The sequence below is a fragment of the Chiloscyllium plagiosum genome, unplaced genomic scaffold (assembly GCF_037043375.1).
Source record: "Chiloscyllium plagiosum isolate Xiang-an unplaced genomic scaffold, Cpla_swu_hap1 HiC_scaffold_2, whole genome shotgun sequence".
In the NCBI taxonomy this organism is placed as follows: Eukaryota; Metazoa; Chordata; class Chondrichthyes; order Orectolobiformes; family Hemiscylliidae; genus Chiloscyllium; species Chiloscyllium plagiosum.
Genome location: NW_028270140.1, coordinates 21461267 through 21485566, shown reverse-complemented (window position 1 = coordinate 21485566; position 24300 = coordinate 21461267). Strand labels below are relative to the sequence as shown.

Sequence of the window (24300 nt, the reverse complement as noted above, 5' to 3'; positions counted from 1 at the left end):
CACCCTCACCTTGACCTCTTTCCACCTATCACATTTCCGACGCCCCTCCCCCAAGTCCCTCCTCCCTACCTCAGCCACAGGATGGTGAAGTTGTTTGGTGCGTGTTTCCCAGAGGTGTTCCCTGAAATGTCCCACGAGTTGGTGTCCTATCTCCCCAATGTAGAGAAGATCACATCGGAAGCAACAGACACAATAGATGAGGTGTCTGGATGTGCAGGAAAATCTCTGCCAGATGTGAATGAGGAGGGAGGTGTGGGCACAGGTTTTGTACTTCTTACGGTGGGAAGGGAAGGTGGGGGGCATGGAACTAACAAGAATCACAAAAGGAATGGTCTCTGCAGAATGCTGATAGGGGTTAGCAAACATTGCTGGCCGCACGGAAATATATTTCCCCCTCAAATGTCTATCAGACAATTGTTATTAATTTAACATGAACTGCTCAGATGAACCTCTGACTTTCTAATGCAAAAATTCCCTTTTCTCTATCAAATTGTGGAGTCGTGTCTGTTTAAGTGTAAGTTGGAACATATTTACCCAATGCTTAAACAAGCATCAACATTATATATAAATGGATTCCTACACAATTAACAAAGTTTCACAATGATTATATGTTGCATAAAGTATGCTTTTTAAAATTTGATTTATAATTGTCACGTGTACCATGAAGAAGTGAAAAGTATCATTTTGTGCGCCATCCAGGTAAATCATACCGTACAGAAGTACATCAGGGTAATAGAACAGAATGCAGATTATAGTGTTGCAGCTACAGAGAAAGTGAGGAGAGAGATCAACTCTAATATATGAGAGATCAGTTCAAAAGTCAGATAATGGTGAGGAAGAGACTGTTCTTGAATCTGCTGGTACATGTTTTCAAACTTCTGTATCTTCTGGTTATAAGTTTGGTCACTGAGCTGGTAGATTTGTTCTCAGATGTTTTGTCACCATATTAGATAACATCATCAGTGAGCCTGTGCTGAAGCACTGGTGTTTTGTCCTGCTTGCTATTTATCTGTTTGTTGTGGTGGGTGATATCACTTCTGGTTCTTTTACTGAGAGGTTGGTAAATGGGGTCCAAATCAATATGTTCGTCAATGGAGTTCTGGTTTGAATGCCAGGCCTCTAGGAATTCCTAGCTTTGTCATCACAAAGTGCAAAAAATTAGGAGAAACCCACAAAGACACAAACAACATTCTTACCAGTATTAAGTTTACCAAAGAGGAAAAGAACAACAACAGACTCCCCTTCCTAGATGTCACAGTAGAACGCAAAGCTAATGGACAGCTACATTCCAGCATTTACAGGAAAGCCACACACACTGACCAGATACTCAACTACAGGAGCAATCATCCCAACACCCACAAATGGAGCTGCATCAGGACATTATTTAAATAGCCACAACACACTGCAACACCCAGGAGCTAAGAGAAGCCAAAGAAAAACACCTATGCAATGTATTCAGTAACAACGGGTACCCGATAAGTGCAGTCCGCCGATTCCTACACAATAGACTTAAACAAGAAGACACAACATGCCCAGAAACTTTAGCCACCCTGCCATACATTAAAGGCATCTTAGAATATTTCAGCACCAACACACTGAAACAGTTCCTAATTAATTTAAAGGACCCCTTACCAACAACAGCAGAACAAATGTCATATACAAAATACCCTGCAAGGACACAACAAACATTACATTGTGCAGACAGGCAGGAAACTAGTCACCAGGATAAATGAGCACCAACTAGCCACCAAAAGACATGACTAACTATCACTAGCATCCATAAACACAGATGAAGTGGGACACCAGTTCGACTGGGACAATACATCCATCCTGGGACAGGCTAAACAAAGGCACGCACGGGAATTCACAGAGGCCTGGCATTCAAACTGGAACTCCATTAACAAACATATTGATTTGAACCCCATTTACCAACCTCTCAGAGAAAGAACCAGGAGTGATATCACCCACCACAACAGACCAAGACAGATAAATAGCAAGCAGGACAGAATTCCAATGATTCATCAGAGGCTCACTGATGATGTTACCTAGCATGGTGATGAAATGTCTAAGAAGGAATCTACCAGTTCAGCAATCAAACTTACCATCTGATCCACAACCTGAGCTACAAATCTTCTCCAAAATTCTGTACCTTCTGCCCAATGGAAGAAAGTGGATGAGAGTATAACCAGGCTGGGAAGAGTCTTTGATTATGTTAGCTGCTTTCCTGATGCAGCGGAAAGTATAGATGGAGCCAATGGAAGGAAGGTTGGCTTCATGATGGACTGGCTACATTCACAACTCACTACAATTTCTTGCAGTCTTGGGCAGAGCAGTTGCCCTATCAAATTGTTATATATCTAGATTGCATTCTTTCTATGGTGCATCTATACAAGTTGGTAAGAGTTATTGTGGACACTGCTAATTTCCTTAGCTTTCCAAGGAAGAAGAGGCATTAGTGTGATTTATTAACCATAGCATCAACGTGGATGGATGAGGACAGGTTGTTGGTGATATTTACTCCTAGGAACTTGAAGCTCTCAACCATCTCCACCTCAGCATCATTGATACAGACAGAGGCGTTTTTCACTCCACTTCTGAAAGTCAACGACCAACTCCTTCATGTTGCTGACATTCACAGAGAAATTGTTGTCTTTAGGGCATGCTACTCAGCTCTCTATCTCTTTCTTGTACTCTGTCTTGTCATTGTTTGAGATCCAACCCAATATGGTGGTGTCATCAGCAAACTTGTAAATGGAATTAGAGCAGAAGATGACTATACAGTCATGAGTGTATAAGGAGTACAGTAAGGGGGTGGGTAAGCAGTTTTGAAGGCCCAAATCTCTGTGGTTCTGCCCATTTGATCCCACTGTAATAGGGATCCTGCAGCATTTGTGAACTAAAACCAGGTGTAATCTGTGACAACCACCTGATGAAGGTGCAGTGCTCCGAAAGCTAGTGCTACCAAATAAACCTGCTTGACTATAATCTGGTGTTTTGTGATTTTTAACTTTGTACACCGCAGTCCAACACCAGCATCTCCAAATCAGGTGTAGTCTGGTAACTGATCCAAGTGCTGACATTTCAGGTTTCAACTTTCCACAGAAAATGTGAGTGATATTCAACCGCTTAAGGACAGGCTATGAGACAGACCATTGAAAATGTGACCATTTGAAGCAGAAATGGAACCTGAGGAATCTGAGCTCAAATTGTGGCTGTGGCAAATGTCAAGTCTAAAACTGCAGTACAGTATTCGGGGAATGCTACGCTGTTGGAGGTGCCATCTTTCAGATCAGCCATTCAAACATGATAAGATAAAAGAGCCCAACTTTGAACAAGAGCAGGTAAACTATGCTGTGTCCTGTCCAATCTTTATCCCTCAGTCAACATCATGGAAACAAATTATCTGATCATTATTGCACTGATGTTGTGTGAGTTTTTGTGTGAAATTTGGCTGCTGTGTTTTCTATATATCCATACTGACTCCACTTCAAGTGTACTTCAATAGCCATCAAGTACTTTGAGTGGGCAAGTTGTTTGAAGACATTTAATAAAATGCAATAAAACGCATTTCTCTTTCCAAACCAGATGGTTCAAGAAGCTTCCTCTCCTGCCAATAATGCGTAAACAAAAAAGAATACTGTCTAACCATTGGCCCAAAGACTCAAGTTTCATTTAAGTGTTATCAGCCACTGAAAAATTAAAAAGAATAAATGAGTAATAATTGGCTACAATGCTTTTACTTCATTACAAGTTATTGGAAATAAAAAGTAATATTTTAGATGTTTTATTGCAAACTGACTGCAAACTTCATCTGGGTACAATCGATGTCTGTCTATCTGTATGGGAAACCAGTTAGTGTCCCACTTCAATTTAAAAGAAGCACTGTCTGTTCAAAGCTATTAGCTACAGCCCTGGCAAATGCGTATGGCACAAGATAGCCAGAGTTCTACTGTGATAACACTTACACCTATCACCTATCCCTGACCACATCTAACCAGCCCAACCAATTATTGAGCCTAAATCCAACTTTAGAACTTTAATGCATTTAAAAAAAACTTCAGTTATAATGACATACAGTCATAGAGCCATCGAGATGTGCAGAAACAGATCCTTCAGTCCAACTCGTCCATGCCGACCAGATAGCCTAAATTAATCTAGTTCCATTTGCCAGCATTTAGCCCACATCACTCTATAATCTTCCTATTCATATACCCATCTGTACTCCTTAATTTTACCAGCTTCCACCACTTGCTCTGGCAGCTCATTCCATACACACACCACTCTTTGCATGGAAACATTGCCCCTTAGGTCCCTTCTAAATCTTTTCCCTCGCACTTTAAACCTATGCTCTCTAGTTTTGGACTCCCCTACCATAAAGACAAGACATTGTCTATTTACCCTATTCATGCCCCCCATAATTTTATAAACTTCTACAAGGTCACCCGACAGCCTGCAACAATCCAGGGAAAATAGCTGCAGCCTATTCAACCTTTCCCTGTAGCTTAAAACCTTCCAACCCTGGTGACATTCTTGTAAATCTTTTCTGAACTCTTTAAAATTTCACAACATCCTTCCTGTAGCAGGGCGACCAGAATTGGATGCAGTATTCCAAAAGTGGCCTAACAATTTTTTTCTTCCTAAGCAAAAACTTCCTCTTGATTTTATGTACTTCTTCAAAAATATCCTAGGTGAAGATTAAACACATTCAATTTACAATTTATGCATTTAACCCACTTTTAAACAGGAGTATGTTGAGTTTGAAAATTTGAGATTAGTTTTAGAACCTGTAGATAAAAAAGCTGGCATCAGCACAAGCAACTATGAAACAGTTCAAACATTGTAAAACCCAACTAGTTTCCTAATTTCCTTTTAAAGAAGGAGACCTTCCCAGTCCAGAAGAAAAGGTTGATCCAATATTGCCTTAGGCTCCATTCCCACTGAAATATAGTGGACTGTTTACTGCCACCAGGGTAAAGAAAGGTGGACAATCAATGGCTTTAATAACAGCAGTGTACCCAAATCTTGAGAATGAGTCCTGCAAAGGATTTAATCTCATTTCTGAACAGAGGAACGAACGAAAATGCAATCACCAAACTGCTGTTCAAAGTTATTGTTTTAACAAATTTTGTTCAAATTCTTCAAACTGCTTTGTGGGATATCAAAATGTTGCCATTAGTAACTTGGAACATTTTCTGCACAGTTATGAGTCCACAAGATTGTCCGATTAAGTGACAGCACCTCTTAAATAAAGACTAAATTCAACCAAAGCAATTTGCACCATTTCACAGAACTTTGTGCTTAGCAGAGAATAAATAGTGTACTGTTGTTTGCCATTGAATAAATAGCCATAAAATGTATAACAGCCTGAATTTCTAACAAATGAAGACCAGAACACAATCAAACAAACATTTATTCAAATGAAAATTCATATTCCCTGGTGTTTAAAAATACTGCAAGTAAGTAATGCACATGAAAATAAATGGATATAGGGTTACATAGCTTTTCTAACAATTCCAGCATTTATTATTAACTTTCTTGTTGCCAAGAACTAAGACCTTTTTTAATGAGCTTTAATAATCTATTGAAATTTAAACATTGTATATCGTCACACTTCTTGTTTCATTATAATTGATGCTTATTGTTACGTAGAAACACGTTACTCTCATTTCAACTCGTCATATTGTAATTGCAACTCTAATATCAGTGCACTGACTGTGATGTCACCACTGACAGAAGGATGGTCATAAATGTAACATTTACAAAAGCTGTTTAACTTTAGAAAAAACAAATATCAATGATTATAACAGAATATAAACTGAAGACAAAATAAATTACTTGCTGAATTATTTCTGCATGCCCCTCACACAATAATCGCTAACTTTCTAACTTTGCTTCTCAAAAGACGTTCCCAATCACAGATGAATCTTAGAATCATTACGGTGCAGAAACAGGCCATTTGGTCTGTTGAGTCTACACCGACCATCCAAAGAGCATTCCCCCCCACCCCATTTACCATGGTTAACCCATCTAGCCGACACAACCCTGGAGACAATTTAGCATGGTCAACCCACCTAACCTGCACACCTTTGGACTGTGGGAGATGATTTGCTGTTTTCAATTTTTATAAAGTCTCCTGTCTCGCCTTAAAGAACGCTTGCCACTAATGATTTTTCATTTAAGGCTTGGTTAAATCAGAAAAATTCTCTACCCTGCTAGCTCAGCAACTTTTCCAATATGTTTGTAAATCATGATTTGTTTACCATGGCCGCTGCAATTTACACAGAGGTTTGGCTTTTTGGAATTGGTGTTTGTTTTTCTGCATTTGCTGTCAAGACAAACAAAAATAAAGACTATTACATCAGAGTTCCTGTGATCCTCTGGCATATGTTTGATGGATCACCATGTCAATTACCAGGCAGAGTATTTTCCCAGACTTTCCCAATATTGCTGCATTCCTTTTGAGACCAGAACTGTGCTCACAACTGTGTGGTCTAGCCAAGGTTATAAAAAAGTATAATTATTTTTGCAAATATATGCCCAGGTCTCTTTGCATCTTTGGCCTAATTATATATTTTTTACTTTAAAAGGAGTAGATGACCCTTTATTTCTTCCTACCATTTAGATCTGAGACAACAGGAAATTTTCCCACTCGACATTTAGATTCTTTTCAAATTCTTTCCCACAAAGCGGTTAGATGTACACAATCATGAATATATTTAAGACAAAGATCAATAAATCTTTGGGTTCAAAAGGAATTACAGGATATGCAGATAGTGCATGAAAGTGGACTTGGGTAAGGAGATCAGCCATGATCTTGCCAAATGTTGGAGCAGAATTGAAGGATTAAATGGCCCTCTCTTAGGCCTTTGCTTTCAAATGCAGCAACTCAAACATGAAATTGTGGGCGGCACGGTGGCACAGTGGTTAGCACTGCTGCCTCACAGCGCCAGAGACCCGGGTTCAATTCCCGCCTCAGGCGACTGACTGTGTGGAGTTTGCACGTTCTCCCCGTGTCTGCGTGGGTTTCCTCCGGGTGCTCCGGTTTCCTCCCACAGTCCAAAGATGTGCAGGTCGAGGTGAATTGGCCATGCTAAATTGCCCGTAGTGTTAGGTAAGGGGTAAATGTAGGAGTATGGGTGGGTTGCGCTTCGGCGGGGCGGTGTGGACTTGTTGGGCCGAAGGGCCTGTTTCCACACTGTAAGTAATCTAAGAAATTATGTGCTACAGAAGTTGCTGGATATGCTCAGCAAGTCTGGCAGAATCTGTGAAGAAAAATCGGAGGAAGACCCACCGGACCTGAAACGTTAACTCTGACTTTTCTTCACAAATGATGTCAGACCTGCTGAACATTTACAGCAACTTCTGTTTTTGTTCCTGATTTACAGCATCCGCAGTTCTTTCAGTTTTTATGAAATTATGTGCTGTTTAATCACCCATTCTTAAGAGTTGTCAACATTTTACATTTTGTTGCAGTCTTCCCCCATAGTAACTATATCTCCACATTAGTTGTTTTCACGAATTTTTCATTTTGCATTTCTGTTTACTTATCACAATCATTTACTTAAATTGTTGACAATAGTGGTCGGAACACCAATTCCTATGAAACACCTTATCCCACTTTTCACCTGTCTGAGTAACTTGCCTTTAACCCCTGCTCAGTTATCTGTTTTGTAAACAATTTGTTACCTGGTCTGGGTTTTGTCACATGGTTAAATATTCTTCTCTGGTCTACATTATCTAAGGTCTTTTAAAAATTTGAATGTAGCACATCCACTAACTCTTGTTGACTTTTTATGTCACATCTTCAAAGAATTAAAAATGTTAATCAAAAAGAGCTCATCTTTGTTATATATTTGGATTCTAGATATTTTTGTCTTACATGAGTGAAAACGAAAGTTTCATTATCTAAGCTAAATCCAGGGTCCACAGTTCCCTGGATTTGTTCTTTTATTTGAAATACGAGAATCAATTTAGAGTATGCCAAACCTCTGGTCTCATTCCTCTTCCAATTTCCTTCTTCAAAAATAAATAATAATACATGTTCTACCATTTGTCCCTCGCTGCTTTGTGTGTGTACAGATCCATTCAGGCCCATGATTTTATCCTGGAATTATGATTAGTTTATCAATTAGCATTTGGTAATATTTCTGACCTTCCCTCTAATGCCATGAAATAGTTTTTCCATTCATACTTGGATTATACATAAACATGCTTTTACCTGCAGATACAAGTGTGTTAAGGATCAAGTTTGGGCATGCATTAAACTATATTACCCTGGATTGTTGGATTTTCACTAACTGTGGGCACATTGCATGGAATTTCCAATTAAAGCCTGTGAGGCGAAGGAAATAGAATGTAAGAATAGGATAGTTCCAAATACTGCAAAGGTTAAGTGAGTAAGCAGAAATTTGGCTGATGGAGAGCAATGTGGGAAAATGCAAACTTGTTCACTTTGGCAGGAGAGTAGAAAAACAAACAGCACATTATTTAAATCAGGAACGATTGCAAGACTCTGAGGTGCAAACCTATTGGGTGTTCTGGTAAATGAATCACAAAAGAAAATGCAACTCAAAGGTATTGCGAGTGATTAAGGAGGTAAATTAGAATCAGAATCCCTACAGTGTGGAAATAGGCCCTTCAGCCCAACATGTCCACACCAACCCTCCAAAGATTAATCCACCCAGAACCCCATTCCCCATATATTTACCCCTGACTATTGCACCTAATCTACTCATCCCTGAACACAATGGGCATTTTAGCATAGCCAATTCACCTAACCTGCACATCTTTGGACTGTGGTAGGAAACTGGAACACCCAAAAGTAACCCACACAGACAATGTACAAACAGTCACCTGGGGCTGGAATTGAACCCAGGTCCCTGGTGCTGTGAGGCAGCAGTGCTAATCACTGAGCCACCGTGCCACCCCAAGCTATGATTTATTGCAAGAAGAACTGAACATAGAAAAAGGGATGTTTGGCTAAGCTCATACAAGACATTGGGGAATTTAAATCTGGGATAGTGTGTACAGGTTTAGTTTTCTCATTTAAGAAAGGACCTAATTACATTCAAAACGGTTCAGGGAAGATTCATTCAACTAATTCCTGGAGCTGAGGTAGTAATCCTAGGAGGCTAGCTTGGACATTTGGCACTTCTATCCTCTGGAATTTAGAAGAATGAAGGAGAACTTTTGAAATATAAGATACTGAATAGACTTTCCAGGATGGATACTAAAAGGATGTTTCCCACTTTGAGAGATAACCACAGAACAGAGTTTAAAAAAAAGAGGTCTCTCATTTAAGACAGATTATGAGATTTGTTTTTTTTTTCTCTGGGAGTTCCAAGTCAATGTAATTCTCTTTCCCCAAAACATGGAAGCATGTTCATTGAATTATTTTTCAAAAAATTTCATACAATTTTGTCGTTTCCTTCCTGTGTCATCCTGTTGGGCAGTGAGTTCCAGATCCCCAAGACACTCCACAAGAAAACGTTTTACTCCTTTTCTCTTTAAATCAGCTACCAATTCCATCTGATGCCCCTACAAAGGGAAGTAGGTCATTCCTATCCATTCAACCCTTGGTTCTCTAAATCTCAAAGAAATCTCTATTCAGCTCTCTTTTATGACGAAACCAACTTTCCTGGCTTTAATATGTTCCACTCCAATAACATCCTTGTAAATCATCTCTTGAGCAATCACATCCTTCCTGAACTGCAATGCCCAACTATTACATGCAGTACTCTAGCTGTGATCAACCCGTGTTTTATGTATTTCAAATATTACTCTTGTTGTTGTAGTATTCAAAATATTAGGTATCTTAGGTGCCTACATTCACCACTTTATTCGCCTATCTTGCTACCATCTTGGGAAGAGATTGATGAATAATAGCTATAGAACACAGGAATCGCAAAGCATTGAATAACTGGAATTTTGTAGAGAGCAGAGATGGAATGAAATTGGTATAATACGAGGGCTTTATACAAGAACTGTAAATCCAACAAGTGATTTCATGTTTTAAGCATTAATTCATGTTCCTACACTTTTTTTTAAACATTTATTTAATAAATGAGGAAGAAATGAAACAGTCTTTCCGGGCCATGCCAGTCCAAGGATTTAAAATGCTAATTGCAGCTATAGAATAAAGGGAATATTTTCTGCATCTGGCCTATGTTTCACAGTGTATGTGCTACTTCAACCTATGACAACTCTAGGCTCTATCTTATGCAAAAAGATGGCTATTAATGCAAACTAATGCAAGCCATAAATTTCAAGCTCATTTCTCCCTTAGATGAGGTCATCCTCATCATTCCATGTACATGAGAGACATATTGGAAAATGAAGGCAGAGAAGCCTTCCCTTGCATCCAAGACCGTGCCACCCTCCGCTAGATATCATACCCCTGATACACAGCATGTGTACAACAACACAAGAATCACTCATAGTTACCTGTAATCCAAACTATCTTCCTTTTTTCTTTTTTATTTCATTGTTAATTACATACTAGATTAAATAGTCACCTAGGAAGTAAAATTATCAGGTTTTCTTTGTATTTGTTGCTGTTTTGATGAAAACTGGATATAATAACAGAAGCACTTTTTGGTGGTTTAACTTACCTTGACATTTGTTACCTTGCTCTTCATAGCCTTCTTTGCACATGCACTTCCCTATTGGGACCAACCATTCCCCATCAGCACTGCAGTACATTTTTGGAGTGTCATCTTTGATTGAGTTGTTGACACACGTGCCTTGCACTTCTACCAGTGAGGATGAATCAGCCCCTGTGATCGTGTCTTCAAAGAAAGCAAGGTTGTGGAAAGTAGATGGGCACTTCTTGTAGTACACGCGTACAGAGACCAGAGCAATACAGGCACCAACGTCTTGAAATGCTAGATAGAATCCCTTTTTAGACAGTGGGCCAACATCTCGCACTTCTGTATTTAACTTCATAACTCGATCTCCAAGGTCAAGCTCTGTGAAACTTTCATCTGCTGCTATTGTATCAATTTTAATGTACTGGTTTTCTCTGATATTTCTCCCATCTTCATCATTGGATTCAAAATGATATACATTAAAAGTCTCTTTGCAGGTTCCAAGACCTCCAGGAAGACTATTGCAGTCTCTTAATGTAAATTTTAGTTCAATGAATATACGGCGGGCCCCTTCATTGGAGATCCAGTTAGTTTGGAGCCAGTTATTCTGATTTTGCTCCATAACATTACACACTTGGTACGTGTGTATTGGAGTGTAATTCTCATCAACCTCACTGATTTCTTCCCACTGTGAAAGTAAGCAGAAGTACAGCATTAAATACAACATTGTAAAGCAACATGTCACAATGTTAATAAACAGTATTTGTCATGGCAGATCTTTGGGGAATTCACAGGTTAGTCATTATTAAAATATTATAAGTTACAAAATTTGCAATAAAAATGCAGCAGTAAAGTGATTTCTTTTGGTAATCAGTACATGTATGTTTTGTTCTTTCATTTCTATATTTCACAGGCAATTCTATTTATCTTGTCCCATTATTTTATTTCTCTTTCCTACTCACTTCTGTATCTTTCTTTTCTGCACTTTATACTCCTGTTTATCCCTCTTTGTTTCTTCGCTTCTCTCCCTCCTTCATTCCATCTATTTCTCCCTTTGGTTCTCACTCCCTCCTCTATCATTTATGTTTCCTTCCCTTTTCTCTTCTTCATTTCCTTTCTCACATCCTTAACCTTCTTTTTGTTGTTTTGTTTATCTCTCTCCTGCTTTGACTTCTTTAACTCTTCTATTTTTCACCTTCACTTTTGTTTCTCTCCTCTTCTTTCAACTCTATTTCTCTACTTCTGTTTCTTTTTAATTGTCCTCCTCATTTCTGTGTGCGAGCATGTCTCCCTCACTCTCTCTGTTTTGCTTTCTTCTCTTTCTCACATTTTTGCATTATTTTTGCATTTCATTTCTGTATTTCTTTAATACACTTCAATCTTATATTCTCCTGTTACTCCTTTTCTAATTTTCCTGCCTTACTTTCTATCACTATTTTTCTTCTGTCTTCTTATTCATGTCTATCCTTCTCTGTCACACTTGCTCACTTCTGTAATAGTCACCATATGGAGGGTTGCACAAAACAACACTTCTGTGAAAAGAGAGGAAAGAGAATGGACTGAGATGTGCAAACAAATCAAGTAAAGGATAGGCAGTGAGAGGAGGAGCAAAAGAACTCTGGTAAGCAGACAAGAGACAGGCACAGGATTGAGAGTAACTTGGGATACTATTGGTGGTGAATTGCCACTTCACATATGGGACAGGCAGTGTCTGAGAATTCTCTGTTGTGACTGTTGGGTACTTCAACGCATAGCATGACTAAAGCTCATCCAAGATGAGCTCTGATGAAGTTTACTAATTTCAAAATTTTATTAGATTTTTTTTTATTAACATGCATTGTCAATAGCAGCCCTCAGGTAAGTCGTCATAGTAACCAAATATTGGGGGGGGATTGAGAAAAGGAAGAACAGCAGCCTAGATCAGGAAAGACGGTGATGATAGTGAGAGGCCAATTCAGATTATGATCTGATGCTGATGGCAGGTTATGTTTTTAATATTGAATTGGGAGACACTGTCATGCTTTTTTTCAGATCCCCATTCATGGGGTCATAGAGTTACCCAGCACCAAAACAGACTGTTCGGTCTAACCAGTCCCTGCTAAACATAATCCCAAACTAAACTGGTCCTGCCTGCCTGCTCCTGGCCCATATCCCTCCAAACCTTTTCCATTCATGAACTTATCTAAGTGTCTTTTAAATGTTGTAACGGTAACCACATCCACCGCATCCTCAGGAAGTTCATTCCTCATGTGAACCCCACTCTGTGAAAAGAATTTGCCCATCATGTGTTTTTTTTAAATCTCTATGTTCCCTAGTCTCAAAATCCCCCATTCTAGGGAAAAGACACATATAATTAACCCTACCTATACCCCTCATGATTTTATAAACCTCTATAAGGTCACCTCTCAAACTCCTGTGCTACAGTGAAAAAAGTCCCAGCTTACCCAGCCATTCTTTATGAACCAAACCTTCCTACTCGGCAACATCCTGGTAAATATCTTCTGAACCCTCTCTAACTTAATAATATCCTTCCTATAGCATAACAGTGTTGTCAATTTGGTGGAAACCTGTGGCAATGCCTTTTAAGGTACCTGATATGTAGCACATTGACCTAGTTTACCTGAATGCAGCAACACCACTGCATTGGAAAAAACAACATTACAAAGGTGGCCTTACGTAGGCTCGATCAAATAAGGATCTTTGATAATCTGTATCAGGAACGGGCTTAGATGTCTTGTTTTCTTATCTACACTAAAGCAGTAGCCAGCAACATCCATCTTGCAATGAGACTGTGTAAGGGGCACTTGTTCAGTCCCTGAGAATGGACTTGGTTCTTTTATTAAAGCTACTTCATTACACATTACCAGATCCAAAGATCCAAACAGGAATAAGGCAATTTTGCGTCAATTAATATGTAATGAGGTAGTTTGATAAATGAACTCAGAATAAATATTTTATATCAGTTTCATGGCAGAGGATGCTGATAGCATTCCAAAAATGAGAATACTAAATAATCAAGGAAGAAGAATCATTTGGGTGGCACGGTGGCACAGTGGTTAGCACTGCTGCCTCACAGCATCAGAGACCTGGGTTCAATTCCTGCCTCAGGCGACTGACTGTGTGGAGTTTGTATGTTCTCCCTGTGTCTGCGTGGGTTTCCTCCCACAGTCAAAAAATGTGCAGGTTAGGTGAGTTAGCCATGCTAAATTGTCTGTAGTGTTAGGTGTAGGGGAATGGATTTGAATTGGGTTGTGGGTCAGTGTGGACTTGTTGGGCTGAAGGGCCTGTTTCCACACTGTTAATAAGAAGTAAGTACATTTTTTTCCTCAAATGACTGTATTAGGGAAACTAATGGGGATAAAAGGCAATGAGTCCCCTGGACCTGACAGATTGCATCCTAGGGTATCAAAGGAAGTAGCCTGAGAAACAATGGACACACTGGTAGTAATCCAATAACACTCTGGAAGCTCCTCATTACCCAGGAGAAAGCAGGTTGTTTGACTCCATTCCCAACTAATGCACAGTGGCAGCAGTATGTACCATCTGCATAATACAGTGCAGCAAAATGCCCAGTTTCTCCAACAGAACCTTCCAAATCTGCATCCCCTACCAACTGGTAAGAGAAGGGCAGCAAATGCATGGGAACTCCATGACCTGCAAGTTTGCCTCCAAGTCAAACACCATCCTGATTTGGAACTGTAACACCATACCTTCACTGTCACTGGGTCAAAATCCTGGAACTACCTTCCTTACACCCTACATGATATTTCACTGCAGCATCTCAAAAGGCAGTCACCGTTATCTTCACGAAGGCAGTAAGTATTTATCTCACCACTAACACCACCATTCACAAACAAACTTTAAAAGACTTTCTACTTCTGATTTTGGGCTTTAATTCTCCTAAATCAAAAGTGGTAAGGACATATGTTTAATTATATAAAAGAAAACCACTATTTTCTTTTTAAAGTTATATTTTCTCTATAGTTTGTTGTTTTAATGGTTATAGAGGTGAATACAGCTAAGTTTTATTGCCTACCTTTGATTCTTTTTGGCTGCTTTAATAGAATAAATTTCAATAAACTGATTGTCCTAACCCCAGAACATGTTTCCCAGTTTCTAGTTACTTCATTAATTTGCATTAAAATAAACACCTAGACCATGTACAATTCAGGAATATAAATATGTGTTTTAGTCACAAGTACTGAACAATAAAACTGCTGAAATAGCAATACTAATCAAAGCAGACTATTAAAGAATTAATATTAAAAGACCATCCCAACTGGCATCACTCTTACACAGGAACAAAAAAAGTACTCCAGGGAAAGTTGGACTAAAGGTATTGCAGTTATTATATATTTATAATTATGACTATGTACACAGAATGAAGAACATTTTCCATTCTGCTTTTAAAATATCCTTGTAGAGAAAAGTAAAAGTATTGTTTGATGATGATAGCAGACTTCTCACAAATAGATTCAGTGAAGTGCTATATTGCCTTTCAATATCATCACATTGTACCAAGCAGGATATGTTTTTAAATTAGAAATATTCCTTAATCGTCCTTTCTTTAAGAAAAAGCAATGTTAGGCTGATTGAATGGATAACCTTGATCTTTTCTGCATTTATTGCTTAGACTAACTAGAATGCCATTCCCTTATGTCTAAATGACCTGGTAACAAAAAACCTTCTAAATTTGTGCAGCCACTTGCAAAACAGTCTTGTACCCAACTCCCTAGACACTAATCTGTCCGCAGCTTTTCACACAGATAATATTACATTTGCGGCTTAGTCTCAACAACTGCATCCATAAATCAATTTCAATCCAGCTTTAATTATCTATCTGTAATCAGGGCTATTCAGGCCACATTTACATCTCATTCCTGCTGGCCAAGTAGTCACATTAGTCTTTTGAAGCTTACTCAAGCTTAAATTATTATATTCTCTGATAAACATTGAAGCCCTTTCAGCCTAAATTTCGTGAGCCGCATTAATGTATCTCAGGAGCAGAAATATCTATGAGGAAATCATGATACAAAGGCCTCCTCACACCCAATAATGTTTTTTTTTTAATGCTGCCACTTAGACTGAACTTGATGTAATCATTCAGCATCCCAAATTCAGCAGCAGCAAATGGAATCATCATTCTCCAATTGCAGTACACCCTTTGATTATTATGGCACTGGACTGAAACACCAAATCATATGTAGAATTTTGTTGTTCTATCACCCATATTTTGCTTTGCCAATGAACACTTATCAAAGAATAAACAGTCATTGTAGAGTATGACATGTTATGTATGATTTTGTGTAAAATACACATACCCTCAGCTTTTCATTGCAAATAAAATGCATCTCATAAGCATACATGAATGAATTTTCACTAAATATATATGTGAAAGCCTGAATACAAGCTAAGAGTCATTTAGCTAAATGGAGATGAGCAGATTAATCAGATGTAGAGGGTCTTCTATCCTCAGCTGTTAGCATAACAACTGTCAGATTCGATGTTTCTTGTATATGGGGAATATGAAATTCTTCACATAGCACATAGGACAGTAGGTGCTCACCAATTACACAGATGAACTAATATGAGTTTTTAATGAAATAATGAAGGACATGTTAGCCCATTTATCTACTACACTTCAGGAAAGATGGATTCTCAAAGGAAATATGCTTTAGCTGCTATGGAGCTTGTAGCCAACAAGGCTCCTGCCAAAATGTAGCTCCTATACAATAATAGGAAGAAGAAAAATGTACGTTAGTTTTTAAGATGCTATAGTAAGACAATACATCAATAACAGTACCTTTTAAAGAAGCACTTGTTTTATAAGTTGCACATACTGTGATGATGGTGTGGTTTAAAGAGGTTATCCTTTTTTTAGAAAAAGACAGAGATGCTGAGTTGTCCAGTTGGAAAGCCAGTAAAGTAAACAGTTTGTTTGAAAAGTTGGAACAATAGAAGCAGCCTGGATGGGTGCAGCCAGCTCTCACAAACCAGAGTTTCTAGTTTTTAGCTTTGCGTTTCAGCATCAGTTGCTGTTGGAGTCTCAACCAGGTTAAAAGCTGCAGTCAAGGTCTCCTGTCTGCTACTGTCTCTGAGTTTTCACTTGACTTTTTTTTTCTTTCTACTACTGGATTGCATGTGAGAAATTCTGATTTCTGAATTTGTCTTCTTTGCCAAAGGTGTGTACATGGGATGTTAATATATTGGAACAGTTATTTACTAATAGTTACTATAGCTATTTTTCTGTTAAATTTTCCAAAGAGTTAAGTTATTCTAAATTCTTCTTTCTTTTGTTGTATTTTAACTCCAGTATTTGCATAAATTGTGTTTTGCTTAACATCGAATTGTTTGACTAGTCTAATTGCATCTGGAACATAAGTACTTTACATTTCCCTTTAAAATAAGAAACGTTAGAGTCTAGGTTGCCTTCTTAAAATAGTCTGAGGGGGTCTGGTCTGTTCTATAACAATATCTATACAGTAATTAAGAAATAAACAGCAAAAAGGAGAGACATGGGTCAAACAAATCTGCACCATTCAGAGTTTGTGAAGCATCAACACATCTTGGAACTTGGTCCATTGCTCTTTGTTAATTCCTAGTTTAGATGTTACCCCACTTTCAATGAAAATATTTTCACTGATTTTTGTGGAAACACATAATAGCACATTTGGAGGGAACCTTGATTTTTTTTAAATAGTTTGAAATGGGTGCCACAAATCACCAGCCTATCTGGTATCTCCTTATTTTTATTAACTACATTGGGAGAAATCTATAGAGACTTTTAAAGATACAACTGATTAGTATGTAGTACGTAGAAAAGGATTAATGAAAAAGAAAAACAGCAAATTGTGTTTGTCTAAGTTAGAATCACAGAATCCCTCCAGTGCAGAAAGAGGCTATTCGGCCCATTAATTCTGCACCAACCCTACAAAAAGCATCCCACCCTATACCTGCATTCGTTATTACTAGTCCACCTAGCCTGCACATTCCTGGATGCTACAGGGCAATTTAGCATGGCTAATGCACCTAAACTGCGTATCTTTGAACTTTGGGAGAAAACTAGAGCAGCGGAAAGAAAGCCACACAAACACAGGGAGAACATGCAAACTCCACACAGTAATACAAGACTGGAACCCAATCCAGATCTCTGGTGCTGTGAGGCAGCAGTGTTAATGAAATTATAGGAAGTGGTGACAAGTGTGGTAAGGTTGGTGCCATTTATGTGAACCTTTTGACAAAGGGCCATTCATTTTGCTAACAAAACCAATTTAAGCCAATAGAATTAAAGGGACAGTAATGCTGTGGATATGAAGTTGGACAAAGTCAAAAATCACATGACACCTGGTTATAGTCCAACTGCAAAGGAAACCGCAAGCTTTCAGAGCCCTGAGATCTCCTTCCTCAGCATTAGTTGGTTGAGCGTCAGAAGCAGAGTTGTGGTGAGCAGTATATTTAATTTTTAAAGATTGAATGAAATATATGCTCCCCAGATGGAGGAGATAAGCAAACTGATGAAACACAGAGACATGCAGAAAACAAGATGTAATGCAGAGAAGTTGAAGTGACACACACTGGCAGGAATTATCATTGTCATCTTATGTTCTCCATATTCTCTTATTCCCAATTTGCTTGCTTTAACACAAACTTTTTAAGAAGTTTTTTCATGGGATGTAGACTTCCAAGTCAGGCCTTTTAAAAAACTATTATTTGCTGTTCATCTCCGAAATGAACTGTGAGACTTGACTAAGCCATTGCAAAGGAATATTGCTGTGAATCTGGATTCACGTGTAGGCCAGATCCAGTAAGAATGGCAGATTCCTTACCCTAAAGGATATTAGAGAGCCAGATAGATTTTTATAGCAATCAGTAAAGGAGTTGTCATGATCTCCATGACAGAGCCTAGCTTTATTTTCCGGCTTTATTGAACTGAAACTGCAGGAGCTGATGTATTAGAAATTGAACCCATGTCACTGAAACATTAGCCTATGGCTCTGAATTATTGGTCTTGTTATTGTTACTGTGTCACCAATTTCCTCTAGAATGATAAAGAAAATAGAGGAGCTGCAAGACATGTATTTTTAAAAGACTGACTACCTGACTCAGTGTAAATGTAGATTTTCCTCCATGGACACCAGTTTGACAGGGAGAGCCTCAGATACATATTCTAGTCATCTGCCTGTTTGTCAAAACGAAAACAGCAGAAGTCTGGAATGGCTTTCAGGCAACAGTTTCAGGTCTGCCTGATACCAATGTCCAGCAAAGGTTTGAACGTTCAAAACTTTTGAATCATCTGAGGGTGTTGGCTTTATAGAGGGAAACAGAATTTATATTTCACATTGCCTTTGTCTTCTTCGGCCTCTTGGATCAGATGCTCACAGGAGCAATCTTCAATGATTCCTATATGGGAATGTTCACTGAACTCAGGCAGAAGGAAAAGAAATTGGAGGCTGGTGGTGATGCTTGCTACCTCACTTTCTTAGTTACATGATTTACACAGACCAAAGAAATCTCATGAAATTCCCTAATTGTTGTGAAGCTGCGATGTGGAAGTGCTGGTGTTGGACAAAGTCAGAAGTCACACAACAGCAGGTTATAGTCCGACAGGTTTAGTTGAAATCACAAGCTTACGGAGCGTTGACTTCACCTGACAAAGGAGCAGTGCTCCAAAAGCTTGTGGTTTCAAATAATCCTGTTGGACTATAACCTGGTGTAGTGTGACTTCTGAAATTGTGAAGCTTGATCATGATACTATCAAGTACTAGAATAATCTTCAAGAGCTTTCAACAAGTTCTTCAAAAGATTTTAAAGACAGGATGCGATTTTTATAAAGCAAATTGTGAAGGCTGGATTTATCCATTATGATAGTAAAAACACCAGTGCATATAGAGTAGACAGTCAGAAACTTTTTCCCCGGGTACAACAGAGTGTTACAAGGGGACATAAATTTAAGGTGAAGGGTGGAAGGTATAGGGGAGATGTCAGGGGTGGGTTCTTTACCCAGAGAGTGGTGGGGGCATGGAATGCGCTGCCTGTGGGAGTGGTAGAGTCAGAATCTTTGGTGACCTTTAAGCGGCAATTGGATAGGTACATGGATGGGTGCTTAAGCTAGGACAAATGTTCGGCACAACATCGTGGGCCGAAGGGCCTGTTCTGTGCTGTATTGTTCTATGTTCTATGTTCTATGTTCTATATATACAAAAGGTCCTACATCAAAATCAGAAACCAGAAAACTCAGGTTAAAAATGCATATGGAAGCTTTTAATCAGATGAAAAAAATAGGATAGCTCTCTGACTGACAAAAAAATGAAGAAATAACAGATGTTATTTTCAACTGTTAGTCTTCCCTGCTTTCTGGAACAATTGAGGTCACTGTCACTCATGATCTTGTGTTCCTCCTTGCTCAGTTTCCTGTACTGCACCTCGCTAATCAAGAACATGCTGAGAGTGAAGAGAATATGTGGGCGGCACGGTGGCACAGTGGTTAGCACTGCTGCCTCACAGCGCCAGAGACCCGGGTTCAATTCCCGCCTCAGGCGACTGACTGTGTGGAGTTTGCACATTCTCCCCGTGTCTGCGTGGGTTTCCTCCGGGTGCTCCGGTTTCCTCCCACAGTCCAAAGATGTGCAGGGTCAGGTGAATTGGCCATGCTAAATTGTCCGTAGTGTTAGGTAAGGGGTAAATGTAGGGGTATGGGTGGGTCGGTGTGGACTTGTTGGGCCGAAGGGCTTGTTTCCACACTGTAATCTAATCTAATCTAATATGACTCACTGTCTCTAACCAGATCAGTGTCTTGATTTGTTTTGTGATCAAATCAACTGAAGGCACTGAGTTAATTACTGCAATCTGATCATTTTCTAACACACTACAGTGGTAAATCTAAGTTCCAAGGAGGTCATTGCTTCTTATCAGTTTTTTTTAGTTGCACCAGCTACCGGTTTACTGCAGACTAAGGAGATTGTTAAAATATGTTAACACAGGAAAGTCAATTTTAGAGTCACAAAAGAGGTCAAATTATTTAACATACTCAATTTCTCAATGGTTCAGCCATAAGGAGCACATTGAGGAAAAGCACAAGATACCTGTCAGAATCTGAGGAATGCTGAGTAAACTTTAAGAGGTTCAGCAACTTAAAAATGATTTTCTCACGATGAGGGAGGGATGGGCACCTTTTCTAGCCTTTAGAAAGGCTGGAAATAACTTTGAGAATATTTGAGGGTATGTATTTGGGGGTGGAGATTTTGGAGAAGGGTGGAGGAGGCAGAAACATATACATGGCAGTCAAAAAGTGTATACATATCAAGGTTTAATGCAAACTGCAAGCAAAGGAACTCTGCTACCCATTCCTCTTGTTTACCAACTGGTAAAATGAATGTAGTACTGCACAAGGCAGCTTTGCCATCTTTGGTACTTTAAATGCTGTTTCCATATTAGGACCACAAGAAATAGCACCCTAGCTCAATACTGTAAATACACTGCAAGCATAAAGAGAAAAGGGCTGCATGCATTCAGGAATGCAGAATAAAAGCAACAGCATAAAGCACTTCTGTTACAATAATATAAACAAAGGACCGTGGATTCTAGAGATCTGAAACACACAACAGAAAATTGCAGGACAAACCTTGGCAGTATCTGTGTTCTGAATGAAGATCACTGGACTTGAACCCTTATCTCTCCTCTCTCCGCACAGATGCTGCCACCACTGTTACACTGTTGGCTCTGCACTGGGTGGTCTCTCAGGTTCAGTATCACCATGCATAGATTCCCTGCCTCCTGCACTGAACAATTCATTCTTATGGCCTAATATCTAATCATACAACTGCAATAACTGGAACCATAACAATGGAAGCTTTTGTGTGTACTGGGCACCAGAATCTTGCACGTGCCTCAAGCATTTGGCCCCACACCCCATCTCCCATCTTTCAGAAAATAAAGTACTAAATATTCCAGTCAGAAACAGCCAATTGTCAAACAAGTTAGTTCAAATTTGCATGTGGATAGGTTTTAGAGAAATTCAGTCTAATTCCTACAGATTCTTTGTAACATCAAAGATCTGAAAATTGGCCATACTTCAGAGATAGTGATGCTGGATGTCTTAAATGGCATAAAAGTGGATAAATCCCCAGGACCTAGGTGTACCCTAGAACTGAGTGAGAAGCTGGGGAAGTGATTGCTGGGCCTCTTGTTAAGATATTTGTATCAACAATAGTCACAAGTGAGGTGCCGGAAGACTAGAGGTTAGCTAACATAGTGCGACTATTTAAGAAAGGTGGTGAAGAAAAGCCAGGGAACTATAGACCAGTGAGCCTGACATCGGTGGTAGGCAAATTGTTGGAGGGAATCCTGAGGGATCAGATTTACATGTATTTGAAAAGACAAGGAATGATTAGGGATAGTCAAAATGGCTTTATACATGGAAAATCATGTCTCACTAACTTGATAGAGTTTTTTGAAGAAGTAACAAAGAGGATTGATGAGGGCAGAGCATTGGACATGATCTATGTGGACTTCAGTAAGGCTTACGACAAGGTTCGTCATGGTAGACTAGTTAGCAAGGTTAGATCTCATGGAATACAGGGAGAATTAGCCATTTAGATACAGAACTGGCTCAAAGTTAGAAGACAGAGGGTGGTGGTGGAGGGTTATTTTTCAGTCGTGTGCTATAAGAATCAGTGCTGGGTCCATTGCTTTTCATCATTTATATAAATTATGTGGATGTGAACATAGGAGGTAAAGTTAGTAAGTTTGCAGATGACATCAAAATTGGAGGTGTAGTGGACAGCAAAGAAGGTTACCACAAAATATAACAGGACCTTGACCAGATGGGCCAATGTGCTGAGAAGCAGCATATGAAAATTAATTTAGATAAATGTAAGGTATTTCATTCTGGAAAGGCAAATTAGAGCAGGACATATAACTTAATGGTAAAGTCCTGGGGAGAGTTGCTGAACAAAGAGACCTTGGAGTGCAGGTTCATAGTTCTCTGAAAGTGGAGTCAAAGGTAGATAGGACAGTGAAGAAGGTGTTTGGTATGCTTTCCTTTATTGGTCAGAGCATCGAGTTTGGGATTGGGATATCATGTTGCGGCTGTACAGGACATTGGTTAGGTCACTTTTGGAATATTGTGTGCAATTCTGGTCTCCCTCCTATTGGAAGGATGTGGTGAAACATGAAATGGTTCGGAAAAGATTTACAAGGATTTTTCCAGGATTGGAGGATTTGAGCTATAGGGAGAGGCTGAAAAAGCTGCAGCTGTTTTCCCTGGGGTGTCAGAGGCTGAGGGGTGACCTTATAGAGATTCATAAAATCGTGAATGGCATGGATAGTGTAAATAGACAAGGTCTTTTCCCTGAGGTGGGGGAATCCAGAACTAGAGGGCATAGGTTTAGGTGAGAGGGGAAAACTTTAAAAGGGACTTAAGGGACAACCTTTTCACGCAGAGGGTGTTACGTGTATGGAATTCCTTACCATAGGAAGTGGTGGAGGCTGGTACAATTACAACATTTAAAAGGCATCTGGATGGGTATATGAATAGGAAGGGTTTAGAGGAAAATGAGCAAAGTGCTGGCAAATGGGTCGAGATTAGGTTAGGATATCTGGTCGGTGTGGATGGGTTGGACTGAAGGGTCTGTTTCCATGCTGTAAATCTCTTTAACTCTATCACGAATTATGCAACCCTATCCTTTGATATGTGCCGTCGTCTTGAGTGCATTTCTTCTGGAGTTACCTACCACAATATTACATGAATGAATATTGCTTGAATATATTAACCATCTGAAATGATTTGATCAGCAAAAAAATAAAATTCTGTTAGCTTCTAACCTGGGTGAAATGCTTTTTTTCCAGGTAATTTCAGACCACAATATGCAAACTAAATTAGTACCAATATAAGAGCAGGCATTTTTGATCCATTAAAATATGGAATGACACAAGGAAGGAGATTGAACTACTGATAAGGTTGGCTGAAAGTATCAAATTTAGTGTTGCTATTAGCATTCAATGCATTAGCCAAGGTATCACTACAACAATTTCATTTTGAGTGCATGCACTAATCTTTGTAAAAATGCCTTGTGCAAACTTTCAGCGAAGTTTGGAACCTTGGCAAGAATTTTTCAGACATGGCACTTCTTGATATTGCTTCTAGGTTTTGTCATGCGGTTCGGAGCAATACTTTGGCTTCATCAGAGGGATTACTGAGAAAGTCGCATCTCACACAGCAAGATGTTCCAAAATTGTCTTGCTATTTATCCAAGTGCACATTAGATGCTGCTTATGCTGCAGTTCAGAATTAGTTGGGCTGTCTTTTTAACTGCAGCTCTGGAGCAATTATTCCAGTTTGTCAAGTTAATCCTGGTGATAGTGGCCCATACCCGAAATGTTGCTGGTGTTTATTCAATATGATTTTGTCTGTATACACACCACTGTAGCAGGTAATCAACATGCAATAACCAAGGAAGTAAAGCACATGCAATCAACAAAAAATATTTGTAGCCTATGCTTTTCATCAAACCATTTTACCAACAAAGCACACAAAAACATTGAAGTGTGCATGTAAGTACTGCACAAATAAGAATACTGGCAAGCCACATCCAACAACTTGTCTATTACTTATTTAATATTTACTATTCAAAATACAATTAGGCTCTTTTGGATTCCCAATTAACCACATGTAGCTAGTGGTTAATGTCTTGAACACTGACCTGATTGATACACA

The 24300-nt window shown here is 39.1% G+C and overlaps 1 protein-coding gene across 5 annotated transcripts in view; it reads right to left on the bottom strand.

Annotated features, from left to right (window-relative positions):
- Positions 1 to 24300, bottom strand: part of LOC122563792 (ephrin type-A receptor 5-like) — a 332189-nt gene that overhangs the window by 254784 nt on the left and 53105 nt on the right. For all 5 annotated transcript variants that reach the window (XM_043718006.2, XM_043718007.2, XM_087995269.1 and 2 more), the window contains exon 3: positions 10611 to 11274. In XM_043718006.2, the coding sequence (XP_043573941.1) occupies positions 10611 to 11274 (664 nt within the window). The remainder of the gene's footprint in view (positions 1 to 10610; positions 11275 to 24300) is intronic.